This window comes from Monopterus albus, unplaced genomic scaffold (assembly GCF_001952655.1).
Source record: "Monopterus albus unplaced genomic scaffold, M_albus_1.0 scaffold51.1, whole genome shotgun sequence".
NCBI classification, from domain to species: domain Eukaryota; kingdom Metazoa; phylum Chordata; class Actinopteri; order Synbranchiformes; family Synbranchidae; genus Monopterus; species Monopterus albus.
In genome coordinates this window covers 5888629-5902059 of record NW_018127931.1, presented here as the reverse complement: position 1 = coordinate 5902059, position 13431 = coordinate 5888629, and the positions used below count along the sequence as shown (strand labels likewise).

The following is a 13431-nucleotide window of genomic DNA, read 5'->3' as shown; positions in this document are numbered from 1 at the left end:
TCTGTTGTATGTTAGCAGTGCATGACATTTGTGCACTGCAGAAAAAGTTAAAAAACACACAAAAAAGAAGAAAACGAAGAAAAAGCTCGCCAAATGATTCTATGAATCAAATTGTTATTTTTTTGAAAAAATTAGATGCACACAGTGCTTTCTTAGTTAACTTTGGCTGCATTCCTTATTTACTCCTGGCTGGGGACATCACTGCTGCACAGTGGTTCCCCACCACTGAGGTGAATCATGACAAGTACTCTATAACAACACAACTGGAGAAATGTGTAACAGTTCTGAAGGCAGACTGGCAAACCATATGTAAATGCCTTCACAGATCACGGACAAAAGGCTCTGCTCCTCCAGACGTGCTTAACACCTCAGACCTCCTTTCTATTCTCTCACCTTCTCCCCCAGCCTGCAGAATACACAAGGCCTCCGTCTTGACAATAAATTTGGTTTTATTGGATAGGATGTGAAGACGATCTGGCACCTAGCTGGAGATAGCTGTTTAACATCCAAATAAAACTGGGACAGTTTTACCACTATAAAAGAAGTGTTCCAAGATAAAATCAACAAAGAGATACCGTGCCTGTAACCCACATGTATGGTAAATGGTCTTGTTAGGTATTTTTAGTCAGATAGATATTGGTTAGATACTTTATATATTAGAAATGGTTAGTGGAGATAGGATGTCTAGTTAGACTGTTAAATGCTTAGGCATGCTTATGAGTTTCTACAGGGTACATCTGGTCAAGGATAACTAGAGAGAAGAGTTGATGACTGTCAGCAGACAGGGTGTTTAATATTATTATTATGATGTGTATAACTGTAGACTTAGCCATAATGTTCCTATGTTCGAGTCACGACATGTACTAGAGGTCGTGAGAATGTTTTTAGCTACACACCACTTAACCAACAGACATACACATTCACACGTTGATTTGCTTCATGTTTTGACTACTGCTATGACCAGCTGCAAAGCTGGCAACAGAGACGTCTCGGCTGACGTTTCTGTGTAGTATGGGGCTAGCCCAACCGAGGGGATATAATGTATAGGCCTGGTTTGGTTTGGGGTCTTTCACCTTTCATCTGCCTAGGTGCAGTTTGGAGGTGCAAGATGCCTGAGCGTGTAATGTTAATTTTTACCTGTGTTCATGGAATAAATCAACACTGTTTTGTTGTTACTTGGACTGCCTCGTCTCTCAGAGTCAGTGTGGTAAAAAGTACCGGGTACAGTCTTATACTTTTATAGCACTTTTCTACACATTGCAGCACACTATTTCACACTCCCAAATTCACACAGGTGTCATCACCAGGAGCAACTGGGGATTCAGTGTCCTGCTTAAGGACACTTTGACCAGACAAGCTGGGAATCGAACCACTAATATTTTGGTTAGGAGATGATCCGCTCTACCGCCTGAACCACAGCTGCCCAGATAAGAGACTGAAAAGAGACCCATCACTCATTTAATTTCAAGACAGTGGGTTATAAAATCACATACAAATCCATTGTAGGGCCAGTCAACCCCATTTTATGCAGGGGCTGCTCTGCATTCCAACCACAAGCTTCCCCTCTGGTTTACAACCCCCTTATCTGACCACAAGCCCTGGAAGGACTGAAATTATTCTTCCACATGCACATAAACATTACAAGTAAACTTAGTATGGGTATTCTTATAATAGATTATACTATTGTTAATTCATGTTACTACATCTGTTCTTAAGAAGACTGTATGATTATAACTGAAACCAGTTCTTTCTACCTTGTTCAGAAGCCCAGATAGGTAAATCTAGCTCTTAGCCTCCCTCAGGAAAGTTGTGTGTGAATCAACACTGTCACCATCTGACAAACATACTGTATGTTGTGTATGACCCAAGTAGTCTAGTTGACCGTTGAAAAAACAAGTTGGAGTGAAAGTGCAAAAGCAATTTTGCACTTGGCAGAGGTGAAACCAAGTTGGAGTATTAAGTTTTATAAATATTGAGTGTATTTTAAACATATTTATGACATTTTAATTTACTCTAAGTTGATTAGATTTCTCTAAATCCATTTTGACAAACAGCCTAGATTGCCCTCTGTCCTCTAGCAGGCTGTTTTGGAAGTCATTAACATAAAAGCTACATTATTAATGAGCACATTCAGGCTGGAGGTACTGACTCATTTACACTCCAAAAGATACAGTTACAGCCTATTGTAACTATTGAATGACAAATTGTAGACATATTGTAAATCAACCCAGCAAAACCTTGTCTTCTTAGCACAGCACTGGCCTGGTTGTATCATGTTTGGTTGTACCATTATTTGCACCTGAGACACGTCTGTCTGCTTAGGAAATACCTGCACACTGCAGAGTTCTCTCCAGCTACTGGGAAGGTGACCATGAGTATATATTTTTATACAGAATTTAGTGGTTTTGAATAATGGTGTTCTTGTCATATATATTTTTTAGATTATTTGTAGAGTACTATTGCTACACAATGCAGTCAACAGAACAAAAAGCGAAGAGCCAACCATAACAGTGTAAAAACTGTAGGACTTATGGTGGTGTGAAAGTGTTGCCAGAGTGAAAGTCTGTGCTATTTTTATCATCAAGTCAATGTGAATGTCATTACTTACTGAGGTCCACTGCAGGTCACCCTTCTTTAGAAGTTTCCGGATTGTCCTCAGTGCTTTATTTCTCTTTCTCAAGACTCTCAGTGGGTTGAATCCAAGCTGAGATTAGTGTGACATATACAACAAGTTTAAGGTTAATTTTGCCATTCAACACAGTACCAGTACAACATGACCTTTTAAAGTTGATTTATTTACATCAACCTTAAAGCCATTTTCCATTGACTGAAATACTGTGATTCAAACTTGACTAACTAATACAAAGAGTTTGGTATAATAGTGACTGATTTAGTTTAAAAATATGTGACTTGTGAGACATGTGAGACTTACAGCTTCCACTAACTTGTTTCTGAAGAATTCAATGTTGGCAAAGAAGATTGGTGAAGGTATCCTGAAGATCTTTACTCCCTCTGGCTCATATATCTGTGGAGAGTCATACCCAAATTATTTCCTAAATCATGGTAAAACATAAGTAGTTTCTTTAAAGTAAGATCTAAACACAAAACAGAAGGAGGAGAAAAAGTGGGATACTTTTTTCCTCCCCATACAGTAAAAACCCATGCTCTGCTTTATGGTAATTAGCTATAAGCACATTTGGAACAGGTGTTCTATGTGGCAGGTGAAATTAAACTTTCAGCACTTTTCAGACATTTTTTAACCTCCCTCTTCCTGGTAATGTCAAATTAAAGAAATAAGAGTTAAGTCCAGCTATTTCAAATGTTGACAAGAACAAATGGAAACCTTGTAGGTCTGTGGATAAATTGTAGAATAAATGCTTTAAAAGAGTAGTTTGACATTCTGGGAAATAAATCCAGCTGCTAACTGTAGCCTTATATTTAGTGGATAGATATGAGTGTGGTAGCAATAAGGAAATGAATATTTGTGAAATTGTCTTTTTTTTTAAATCATAAGTCACAGAAGATGCAGGATATAAAAAGTATCTTACATCAAAGTAGTCCTTTCTGTCTTTGTAGATATCTGTTCCATTAATGTTGGCCAACACACAGCAGCGAGGGCTGAAAGACATAAACATTTTGATAACATTGCTTTATCTGCTCTGAATGTTTCAAATGTATCACTGAGTTATGGCAAAACTAAAAGATTACAGCTGTGCTGTGGCTCTGCAAGGCTATACAGTACTTAGCATATTAATATACTCACAAGGCTAGCATGCTAACATTTAACACATTTAACAGGTCACCATGTTAACTAACTTAATTTTGTATATTAGGATGCAAACATTTGCTAATTTGCTGGTGTTAAAATAAATTAAAGGAGAAATTTACATTTTGACATGATGACAGTACTAGATGAAAACTAATCACTAAAATTATTACTGTTTATCCTGCGTGGATCATGAATGTCTGTATCATGGTAATCCACCCAGAAGTATTTCAGTCTGGTTGAGTGACCAACACTGACAGCCCTAAAGTCACATTGCTACAGAATGAACTAACAAAGGATGTCAGCCATTCAGAAAACAGCTCAAACTCCATTTATAAAAATAAAACTACATGCTGTCAAGGCTTGGAAGAAAAGTACAAAATAGATCAATAAGAAATTAAGTTTCAAGTTGAAGTATAGTTGAGTTGGTGGCCAGATACTGACAACTGAGTTCTGAGGATGACACTGATCAACTCCACACCAACACCTACAGCCAAACCAAGATCCAGCCCCAGAACAACGGATGCAGCACAGGTAACTATCCAGACCACCTGGACATGGACAAGGGTGAGAAAGAGAGTTTTTTAAAGAGGTATTATGTCAGCTTTTTATTTATTTATTTATTTATTTTTATTCTGTTGCACAGACTGACTATAATAAATCCCCAACAGTGGAGATTTCAGGCAATTTAAACTTTTCTTTTATTATAAATTATTCTTAGACTGTGTAAGAACCTACACAATCTGGTGTGTCCCTCCTCCACAGATATGGGATGTCTCTGAACTGCATCAGCATGCCCTTCAAGTTGACAATGACCACAGCACCCAGCACAGACTGTTAAAATAATGGGTCAACGATTTCAGACAGTCCAGACTCCATTGACTTCATTTGTATGTGGACAGAATATAATGGAGGTCTGAGATTTACCTTTGGGAGTGGATCTAGTAGGAATCCAAGGGCAAAAGTGACAATCATCACTATGATAGCTGACAGTAAACCAGCTACCTGAAAATGACAAAAGAATAATAACATGTTAAACTGCAGAAATGAGGATCACTCCCCTGGTGTCACATGCTGAAACTTATCTTCAGTTTGGATATATTAAAACTGTAGGCCAAAGATGAACAAAAGAGTCCAAAAAACAATTGTTGTTGGATTTTTTTCTATATGGAAAAAAACACAACAACGCAAAAAAGCAATATATGGTAATAATCAAAAATTTAAGTAAGAGCTTTCCAATGGCCAGCCCTGTTTCACAAAGCAAATTCAAGTCTCATTAAACCAAGTTGCAGTTAATCTGCTTTGCTGCAGCTTCACTTTTTTATTGCAGTCCTGTTTATTACTTTAGGTAGTAGAATAACTTATGTTTTTCTCCAAACACTAGAGGTCAGTGCTGTTTTAAAGCTGAATGGTTCCTCACTGTGGATTTGAAGAACTGTGTATTCTGGTTTTAAGAACACTGTATTAATGTCTTGTGTTATGAATTATGAAATGTCTTTTAAAGTTGGAAACCATATTGTTAGCTTCTTTCCCATAGAAATACATTAGTTTCAGGCATTTTGGAAACAATTCTGTTATCCTTACATATTTATACACTCAGTAGATTAGATTTTTTTCATTTGAAAAGTTCGGATCTTGTGATTAAGTAAGATTTTTAGTATTATACAGTAATTTAATGAGTGTACTTAAGTACATTTTCCCACCAAATAAAACTGCCTGGTTTATGTCTTGGTCTTGAATTAGCCTCAATTTAACTTCTTGAGGGTTAGGGGGTTAAGTCAGAGTTAGGGCGGCTGTTAGGGGTTAGGGGTGGCTATGGCTCATGAGGTAGGGCAGTCTCCTGACCAGCAAGTTGGTGCTTTGACTCCCGGTCTCCCCACATGCCTAAGTGTCCCTGAGCAAGAGACTGAACCCCAAATTGCTCCCGGTGTCTTGACTAGCGCCATTGTGTGGCAGCCTGTCATCATCGGTGTGTGAATGTTGTGTGTGAATGGTGTATCATCTCCTGTAAAGCGCTTTGGCCAGTGCAACACACTGTGGAAAAAATGTGCTATATAAATACAGTCCATTTAGTGCAAATTTTGACTGCAGCTCCGTGAGGAATAATAACAGGGCACACTTTCTGCATTACCTGAGTCTTACCCCCTGTGCTCTCCTGCACTGCGCTCCGGGAAAGAGCTGTACTCGCAGCAAAAGACTTAAAGGAAGCCCCAAAGATGTTGCTAAATCCGAAGGCTATCAGCTCCTACAGCCAGGTCAGAGAGAAAGAATGTCATCAGTATCACCTGAGAGTTTTATCTTAATGTTGCAAATCTAAGCATTGCTACCTACATACCTGGTTTCCATCTATAGTGTAGTCATGTTTCACAGAATAGACTTTTGCCACGGAGAAGGCCACCGCAAAACCCACTATAGCCATAGGAAATGCTTCCATTATTGTGTGCTCAAAGATCTCTAGGTCTGGGGCCATGGGAGGTTCATACCTGATATGGTACAAATTTGTTAGAGAAATGTGCAGAATTTCTCCAGTGTTCAACATAGATTTTGTTATTTGACCTTCAGTGATAAAATAACCTCAGTAACCTGAAACTACTTGTTTGTGGTACAGAAATCTTTTTCACTTTCCTGAGATAAAAGATTAGAAGAACATCTCACAGATTTAACTAATTCATTCCTTCAATTTATCAAATATTAGCCATTTTACTACAGATGCCTACTAGTTCCTGCTTCCTGTGAACATCTGACCTTCATCTAGCTTATCTTGCACATACTGTATCTCATTTACACACAGTCGATGAATCAGAGATGCTACCACCAAAGAAATTGAGAACATGAAGCACATTCACTATAGATTGGCATGACAGATGATCACAGATGTGCAGTTAAACAGGGATGTGCTGAAGGTTTTACAGCAGAGGGCAATGATTGATAGATTCAAAATGTCTTACCCTTGTGGAATATGACCAACAACATCAATGCCATATTTCGTCTTGAAGTCAAATGCATATGAAACTCCACATGCAATGACAGTCTAGATAAGAAATAACATAAATCACTAAAAGCCTGACTCACAAGGGTGATTTCAAAGTGTGAGATATTTGTTGGCTGTGAGCAGGGTCCTTTATGTGCCATAAAGAATCTTAGAAATCAGATTTATGGTTGATACTCATACTCATTTCAGTCATAAAAGGTCATCACCCAAATGATTCTTATCATTGTGGCACACTACACATTTAACAAAACTTCAGTGGCTCAGGTTATGGACACCTAAGAGTTGAGCAATGTTGCTCACCATGATAACCTCTATGGGGATAGGTACAGGCAGCTTGGATTTGAATCTGTCATTTATCTCCTTTACAATGAACACCACCACCATGATCACCAAAGAGATCACTACATCACAGACATTGGTGGAGGTGATCTTGTTAAAGATGATTTCCAGGGTCTGAAAAAAATGAACAAGTCAGAGCCAACAGTTTAGAAATCCATGTAACCTGACTACAACAAACAGAAAGTTTTAAGCTGTTCTTTTGCTTACATATATAATTGAGAATGGGCCACTTATGCCTCGGACCGGCAGCCCCAACACAAACTTGAGCTGGGACACCAGGATGTGGATTGCAGCTGCAGTGGTGAAACCAGACACCAGGGTGTCAGACAGGTACATGACAACAAAGCCCACCTGAAATATGCCCATCGCCAGCTGGAAGAAAAGGACATCACGATAATGTGGTAGTGTATATAACTTGCCTCCTTGTACAGAGAGCGTAGATGTAATTGTCTACAACAAAGGACAATGTCTGGACCTGGAGGGGATTTAGACCCAGATACACTAAATGTACAGATATATAAAGAGTGTACACTGTATATCGAATTTCCCACTGTCAATATGTGTTAGTGCTTCAGAAAATCTGCAATTGTATTTATTTGCTACTGAACCAGTGCATCCTGGCTACTATTGCACTAAACATGTCAAATCGACACAACACTCTGCAACACGGCTAATGTGTGTTACTTTTAATGAGATCAAAGAGAAGCACACATTAAGAACTAGAATTATCGCATATGCTTCAACCCATCAGTGACCTGGACTTTTGACCTGTGATCACCAAAATCTAATCAGTTCATCCTTGAATCCAAACAGATGCTTGTGCCAAATTCAAAGAAATTCCCTCAAGAGATTCCAAAGATATTGTGTTCATGGGAACTGGACGTATGTATAGACGAACGAAGGGACAGCCCGAAAACATAAAAGAAGACTACATCCTGTAATTACATGATGATTATGATACATAAAATGGTAATTTCAACTGGCTTTTCTAAGTGTGCATTTGGGACCCTTAAAGGAATAGTTAAAATTATGGGAAATACCCTTCATTACTTCCTTGTTGTGAGTTAGATGAGAAGTCTGATACCATTTTGTCTGGTACCCCTTTGACTGCTAAATATAAAGCTCAAGCCGAGCTGACTTATCTTAGCATAGATTAGGAGCAGGGCGACACAGCTTGTTTAGAGCTGTTATCAGAGTTCCACTTAAAACTTATTGATTCACACATTATACTGTATCTTGTTTGTTTAAACTGTACAAAAACTGAAGTGTTAAAATGACAATTTGTGGTTTTAATGTGTTTTATGCTTAACTGCTATGGACCACTTTGTTGTTTTTGGATAGGCAGACTTATACTTTCAGAGATGGAGCATCCAAATGAAGGAATCTGCTGTGTCACCTTAACATTCCACCACAGTGGTGAAACTAGTTTTTAAATTAGAATAGTTTATTGCTGTGTTGATAAGGTGAAAATGATTCGCCTCCACAGTATGGATTAAACTGCTAAAGAAATTAAATGAGTGCAGTGTGTTAATGTGTTTCACCTGCATGATTCCAGCGAGGAAGGTCACAGAGGATGCTACTAACACTCTCTGCTCGTATAGGTTCAGGCCTTTAAATGCTGTGATGTTGACAAGTGCAGGTAGACCTTCTTCACTTGGGACGAGCCTATTGACCACAGAGCCAATCATCAGACACAGCACTGGGAACGGGCCTGCAGTGAGAGAGGGAAGGCAGCAGATTATAGTTAGTGCCAGGGATAGAGAGTCTGCACAAACTCACTCACATGCCGGCTTACCCACTGAGATGTGTCTAGAGGTGCCCAGGAAAAAGTAGATGATGACAGGGAAGAAGGCAGAGAAGAGTCCATACCAGGCTGGCAGATTGGCCAGCAGACAGTAGGCCAGGCCTGAAATACAAAATACAGTACTATTTATAAAACAATTCATAATCTTCTGTTGTTCTTTTTTAGGGTTACTACATTTTATAAATATAAACAAATTGCCTATTCTGAAATCAGTATTATACCTTTTTACACCCTTACCTTCATAAATGTTAAATAAATTTAATCTGAATTTAAAGTAACCCCCACTGAGAAACACAAAAACAAACTATCAAATGATGAAAATTTTATACCCCTTATGCCCCTTGCATGGGAATATGTACATGCCCATTGAGAGCTGATGTATCAGAGTCAAATTCCTTGTGTGTCCAACACACGTGGCCAATAAAGGTGATTCTGATTCTGATGTAAGCTGAAGCCAAACAACAAGAGCTTATTTGGAGAGTTACTTAAGTTTCTTTGCTATAGTACTGTTCCTCGTTTTCTGAGGCACTGCAGCAAATTTTTTTTTGTGCAGAAATAATATAAAGCTGCATTCACCCACTCCCTTTAGTTATGTCATGCAGTGGGAATGAGCCATCTGATAACTTAAAAGATCTTCATTTTGCAACCAGGCCAGACAGAGTGTGTTTTTATAAAGCAAAACCACACAATACATAATGCATCTTGGAAGTTGTGTTAATTTAGTTCTGTTAATTTTTTTCTCCTAATTTGGATCGGCCACTTTCAGTGAGATTATAGTCGACCTCACTATTAACTCTACAGACCTTGATGATGCATGATGTTGCCAGCAGCCAGGTGGTATAATGAATGGGAGGTTCATGCTGTCCCCTACCCTCCACTATACTGGCCAATCCGAAGGACACACTTTTACAGTAACACCAAGGAGAATCCCTGCTGGTACTCGGCCTGTGAACATACCTAGTTGTGTTTGTTGAAACGCGTGACCAAATCAGGGTTACTGGGAGCCTGGTGAGAATTTAACCTCTGCAGCCATAAAATCAAACAACATTTGAGTTAAAATACTGAGCTTTGCAAGTTCATTCTTGATTTGGAGGAAGGCCACACATTGTTTTTAAAAGCCTCAGTAACAACAAGTAAGGTACACACTTTTTTGTCAAGCTCAGTTAAAAATGTTCAACCTGTAATGATAATGCCCCAGTTAATGGGATTTTTTTTTACAGTGTAACAGTGCAAAGGCACATTGTCCATCCAGGTTTTGTCCAAATCAGACTGGAATTGCCAGATACACTATATCGGACATACATACCGAACAGAAAGTTTTATGTTTGAGCTATTTTCTTTGTACCTTTTGTTTTCCATGTATGCCATCAATATGGGAAAATGCAGAGCTGCTACTATTGCCTCTATTATGCCACTGTGATTTAATGTAGAAATCAAATCTTGATCTTTCAGTCAGATACTGTAAACTTGCTGTTGATATTCACCTTGTAGGACAGCAACTAGTCCAGTGCTGACACCAGACACAATATCACTGAGGAGCCACTCTTTGATTCGGTAGATTTTTATCCAACCAATGACTGGTAAAAGTGAGAGAGCTGCATTCTTGGCACGTTTGGCATCACATCTATAATGATAAACGAAGACATTGAGGCCACATTAAAACAAAAGACATAGAACTTTATAGCACTCATTACTTCTGAAGCTCTAGGCTGCTTCACATGAGGAAACACAGATGAAAGAGACCTAAGATTTTAACAGTGTAAATGAGATTGTGGTTTATTTAAAAACTTGTTTTATGCTTCAGGTGGTTTTTGACAGCGGTTGAAGACAGAAGTTGCACTGAATTGCATCGTACAGGTGTACCCAGTAAAGTGGCTGGCGAGTGGACTTCTCCACTACACTTCAGCAAAATAGCTGCAATGCCTACTTTCTCCCTGGTGTTTGTCTCCAATCAATAAATCTGTCAATCAGTAAATGGGAGTGAATCACATTTACAGTAGCAATTTCAATAGTTGTCAGTTCGCAAATGAAAACCAATAAAGCCATAAGGAAACAGACATCAAAGGCTGATTATTGGTGAGGTTGAAAGAAGAAAAGTAAGAAGAAGAATTAGCCTGTTAAAGAAGAATGGGCAAAATCACTCCTTCAGTTTTCTGCTACTGTGGCAAATAAAAGATTTAGGCTTAACATGCTAAAAATTCATAGACAACTTGATCTCACAAGTAATTTCTATGTTTTATTTTTAAACAAGTTCCACAAAAGTCTTTGCAGACAGATGTGTCATTCAAAGTCAGTTTTGTAAACGAGCTGAAACATCTTGCACACTGATGATCACTTTTGCTCACTTTATTTATTATACATGAATCCATAGTCCTGAACCTTTTTAAACATCTCTGTTTGTCAGTGGAGTTTAGAAGTATACTCAAGAAATATTTATTAACCAAAAGCATTGCATGTTCCTTACGTGAAGTACTGCTTGATGAGGTCCATTTTGGTCTTGCGGTGCCTGTAGACCTTCTGGTACTCCTCAGTGAAGGACTCTTCTGAGTACAGCGGCCTGGCCACCACATACTGCTTTGCTCCTGGTCGCATCATTTTGCCTCTGCTGCCTGGAGGACTGCTGTTTTCTCTCTATGTGGCTCTGAGAGCCATTAATCAGATTTGGTTAGAACGAGGCTCCTGTTTTTCCTTTGAACATCCTTTAACAAAGAACATTTCAAACAACAAAAGTCCAGACCCCCAAATACTGGCAGAGAAAATAAGCCAGATTGCTTACACTGTCCTAGGGGAGACCTGTCAGGCTCTGTTTGAGCACTAGAAACAGATTAATACAAGAGACATATTCTGAATTTTTGCATTGAAATATCTCAGCTCCCTGACTTTTCCAAGATCAACATTCATTTTTAAGATGTGAATCAACCCAGAAAATATTTAATTCCTTCATCCAGTGTCCAAAATACATCAGCATCTCCCCTCTCATGTCACCTCATCTTTTACATTTGAAAACTTACAAAAGTAAAACTTTCTTTTTCTATGTCCTCATGTAATGTACATCACATTATCCCACATACCTGACAATGTCCTAATCTGTCTCGGGTTCCTCTTCTACTTCTTCTTCAAGCTCCTGGAGATCAACTAAGGCTTCAGGTAGATTTGCCATTGGTGAATGCCTCCTCTGCTGTTGTTTATCACAACTGTAATTATTAACAGCAATTACGATGAAGTCTCTGATTCCTGCAACTACTGCACTCTTGCCTTATCCTTGACCATTGTTCTTACTGATATCCATAACACACAACTTTCAGCTGAGGGTTTCCACCCACAAAGAGCATTTGGAAGAAACTGTACAGATGAGGCAGGATAGGGAGGATGTGGACAGAACAATCAGAACAGGACAGGGCATGTCATTTCTATGAAGTGAAAATCAGGTATTTTTTCAGGAGGGGAAACACTGCTATGGGTTAATTGCAGCACTCTGTCATGCACTTCAAGATAAAAAAGAGTTTGTGTACTCCATGAACCAAGTTTGTTTGAGGAATATTTGCTGAATGCAATAGTTATATTTTCCAAGATCTATTTATCTGGTGTGAGAGAAGACACCCTGGTGCTCAGATAATCAGATTCTTGGCATGAAAGTCAAACACTTTACAAGATAAAAATCATGAGTCATCTTAATATTTGACTGACCTTTTATGTTTTTCCTCCACAAAGTGGACAGAGAAGAGAGTTTATGGGAAAGAACTCTTCCTTCAATTTTAAAGCAACACCAGCCAAATTGATAAGAGCAGAAACTGTAGGAGTAAATGGCATGTGTGAGCGTGGGTGTGCTCACTGGTTTCACTATGCTCACTGTGTTCACTGTGTACAGCTGGAATGCAAACTTTACAGGACAGTGTATGAATGACCTTATCAAAGTGTCCACTCAGAAATAAGTGGAAGTAATGCCTGCCCCTATCGTCTCTGGGACAAGTACACATGCCAAGTCCACGGTAAAAGTGTGTGCATGTGTATGTTGTGTTGTGTGTGTATGTGTGACCCCAGATGCATGAATACATCTTTGTGACAACAAACCTATAGTTTTAGAGATTTTAATGGTTATAGTCCAAATGGTTTCATTTGACAGTGATGGAGCATAATTCTACACACAGATATACAGTACTTCTTTATGTGTGTATTTATGTGTATGTATATGTGAATTTCTAACACTGGATGTGTGTTTTTAGTCAGTCATAGTCACTGGAATGGTAGCTCCTGTGTAAAACAAGTGTCCATAAACAAGTGTGATATGACTATATGGCTGTGATCAGGTGATTTGTTCCAGCCTTTGTTCTGTCCACAACTTGTTGAGTAATAAGCAGCAGTGCAGTGAGAGTTGCCAGTACAATGATCTCCTTAATTACACCAACGTCAAAGTTCAAAGTGTTTGTTTTGTCATATGCATAGTTAGGAAACATGTTTCCCTGTACAATGAAATTCTTACTTTGCCGTCCACATGAATGCCACAAAATACAAATGAAATATAAAGTAGAT

The 13431-nt window shown here is 38.7% G+C and overlaps 1 protein-coding gene across 1 annotated transcript in view; it reads right to left on the bottom strand.

Annotated features, from left to right (window-relative positions):
• LOC109960965 (chloride anion exchanger-like) overlaps positions 1–12170 on the bottom strand; it is a 17576-nt gene extending 5406 nt beyond the window's left edge. The window contains 16 exon segments of the mRNA XM_020601466.1: positions 2609–2704; positions 2933–3025; positions 3549–3618; positions 4211–4317; positions 4505–4600; positions 4694–4771; positions 5898–6011; positions 6102–6249; positions 6715–6797; positions 7059–7211; positions 7305–7469; positions 8639–8808; positions 8893–9003; positions 10386–10525; positions 11366–11542; positions 11973–12170. Coding sequence (XP_020457122.1) covers positions 2609–2704; positions 2933–3025; positions 3549–3618; positions 4211–4317; positions 4505–4600; positions 4694–4771; positions 5898–6011; positions 6102–6249; positions 6715–6797; positions 7059–7211; positions 7305–7469; positions 8639–8808; positions 8893–9003; positions 10386–10525; positions 11366–11496 — 1755 coding nt within the window. The 5' untranslated portion in view covers positions 11497–11542; positions 11973–12170.
• Between the last annotated feature and the right edge of the window lie 1261 nt (positions 12171–13431).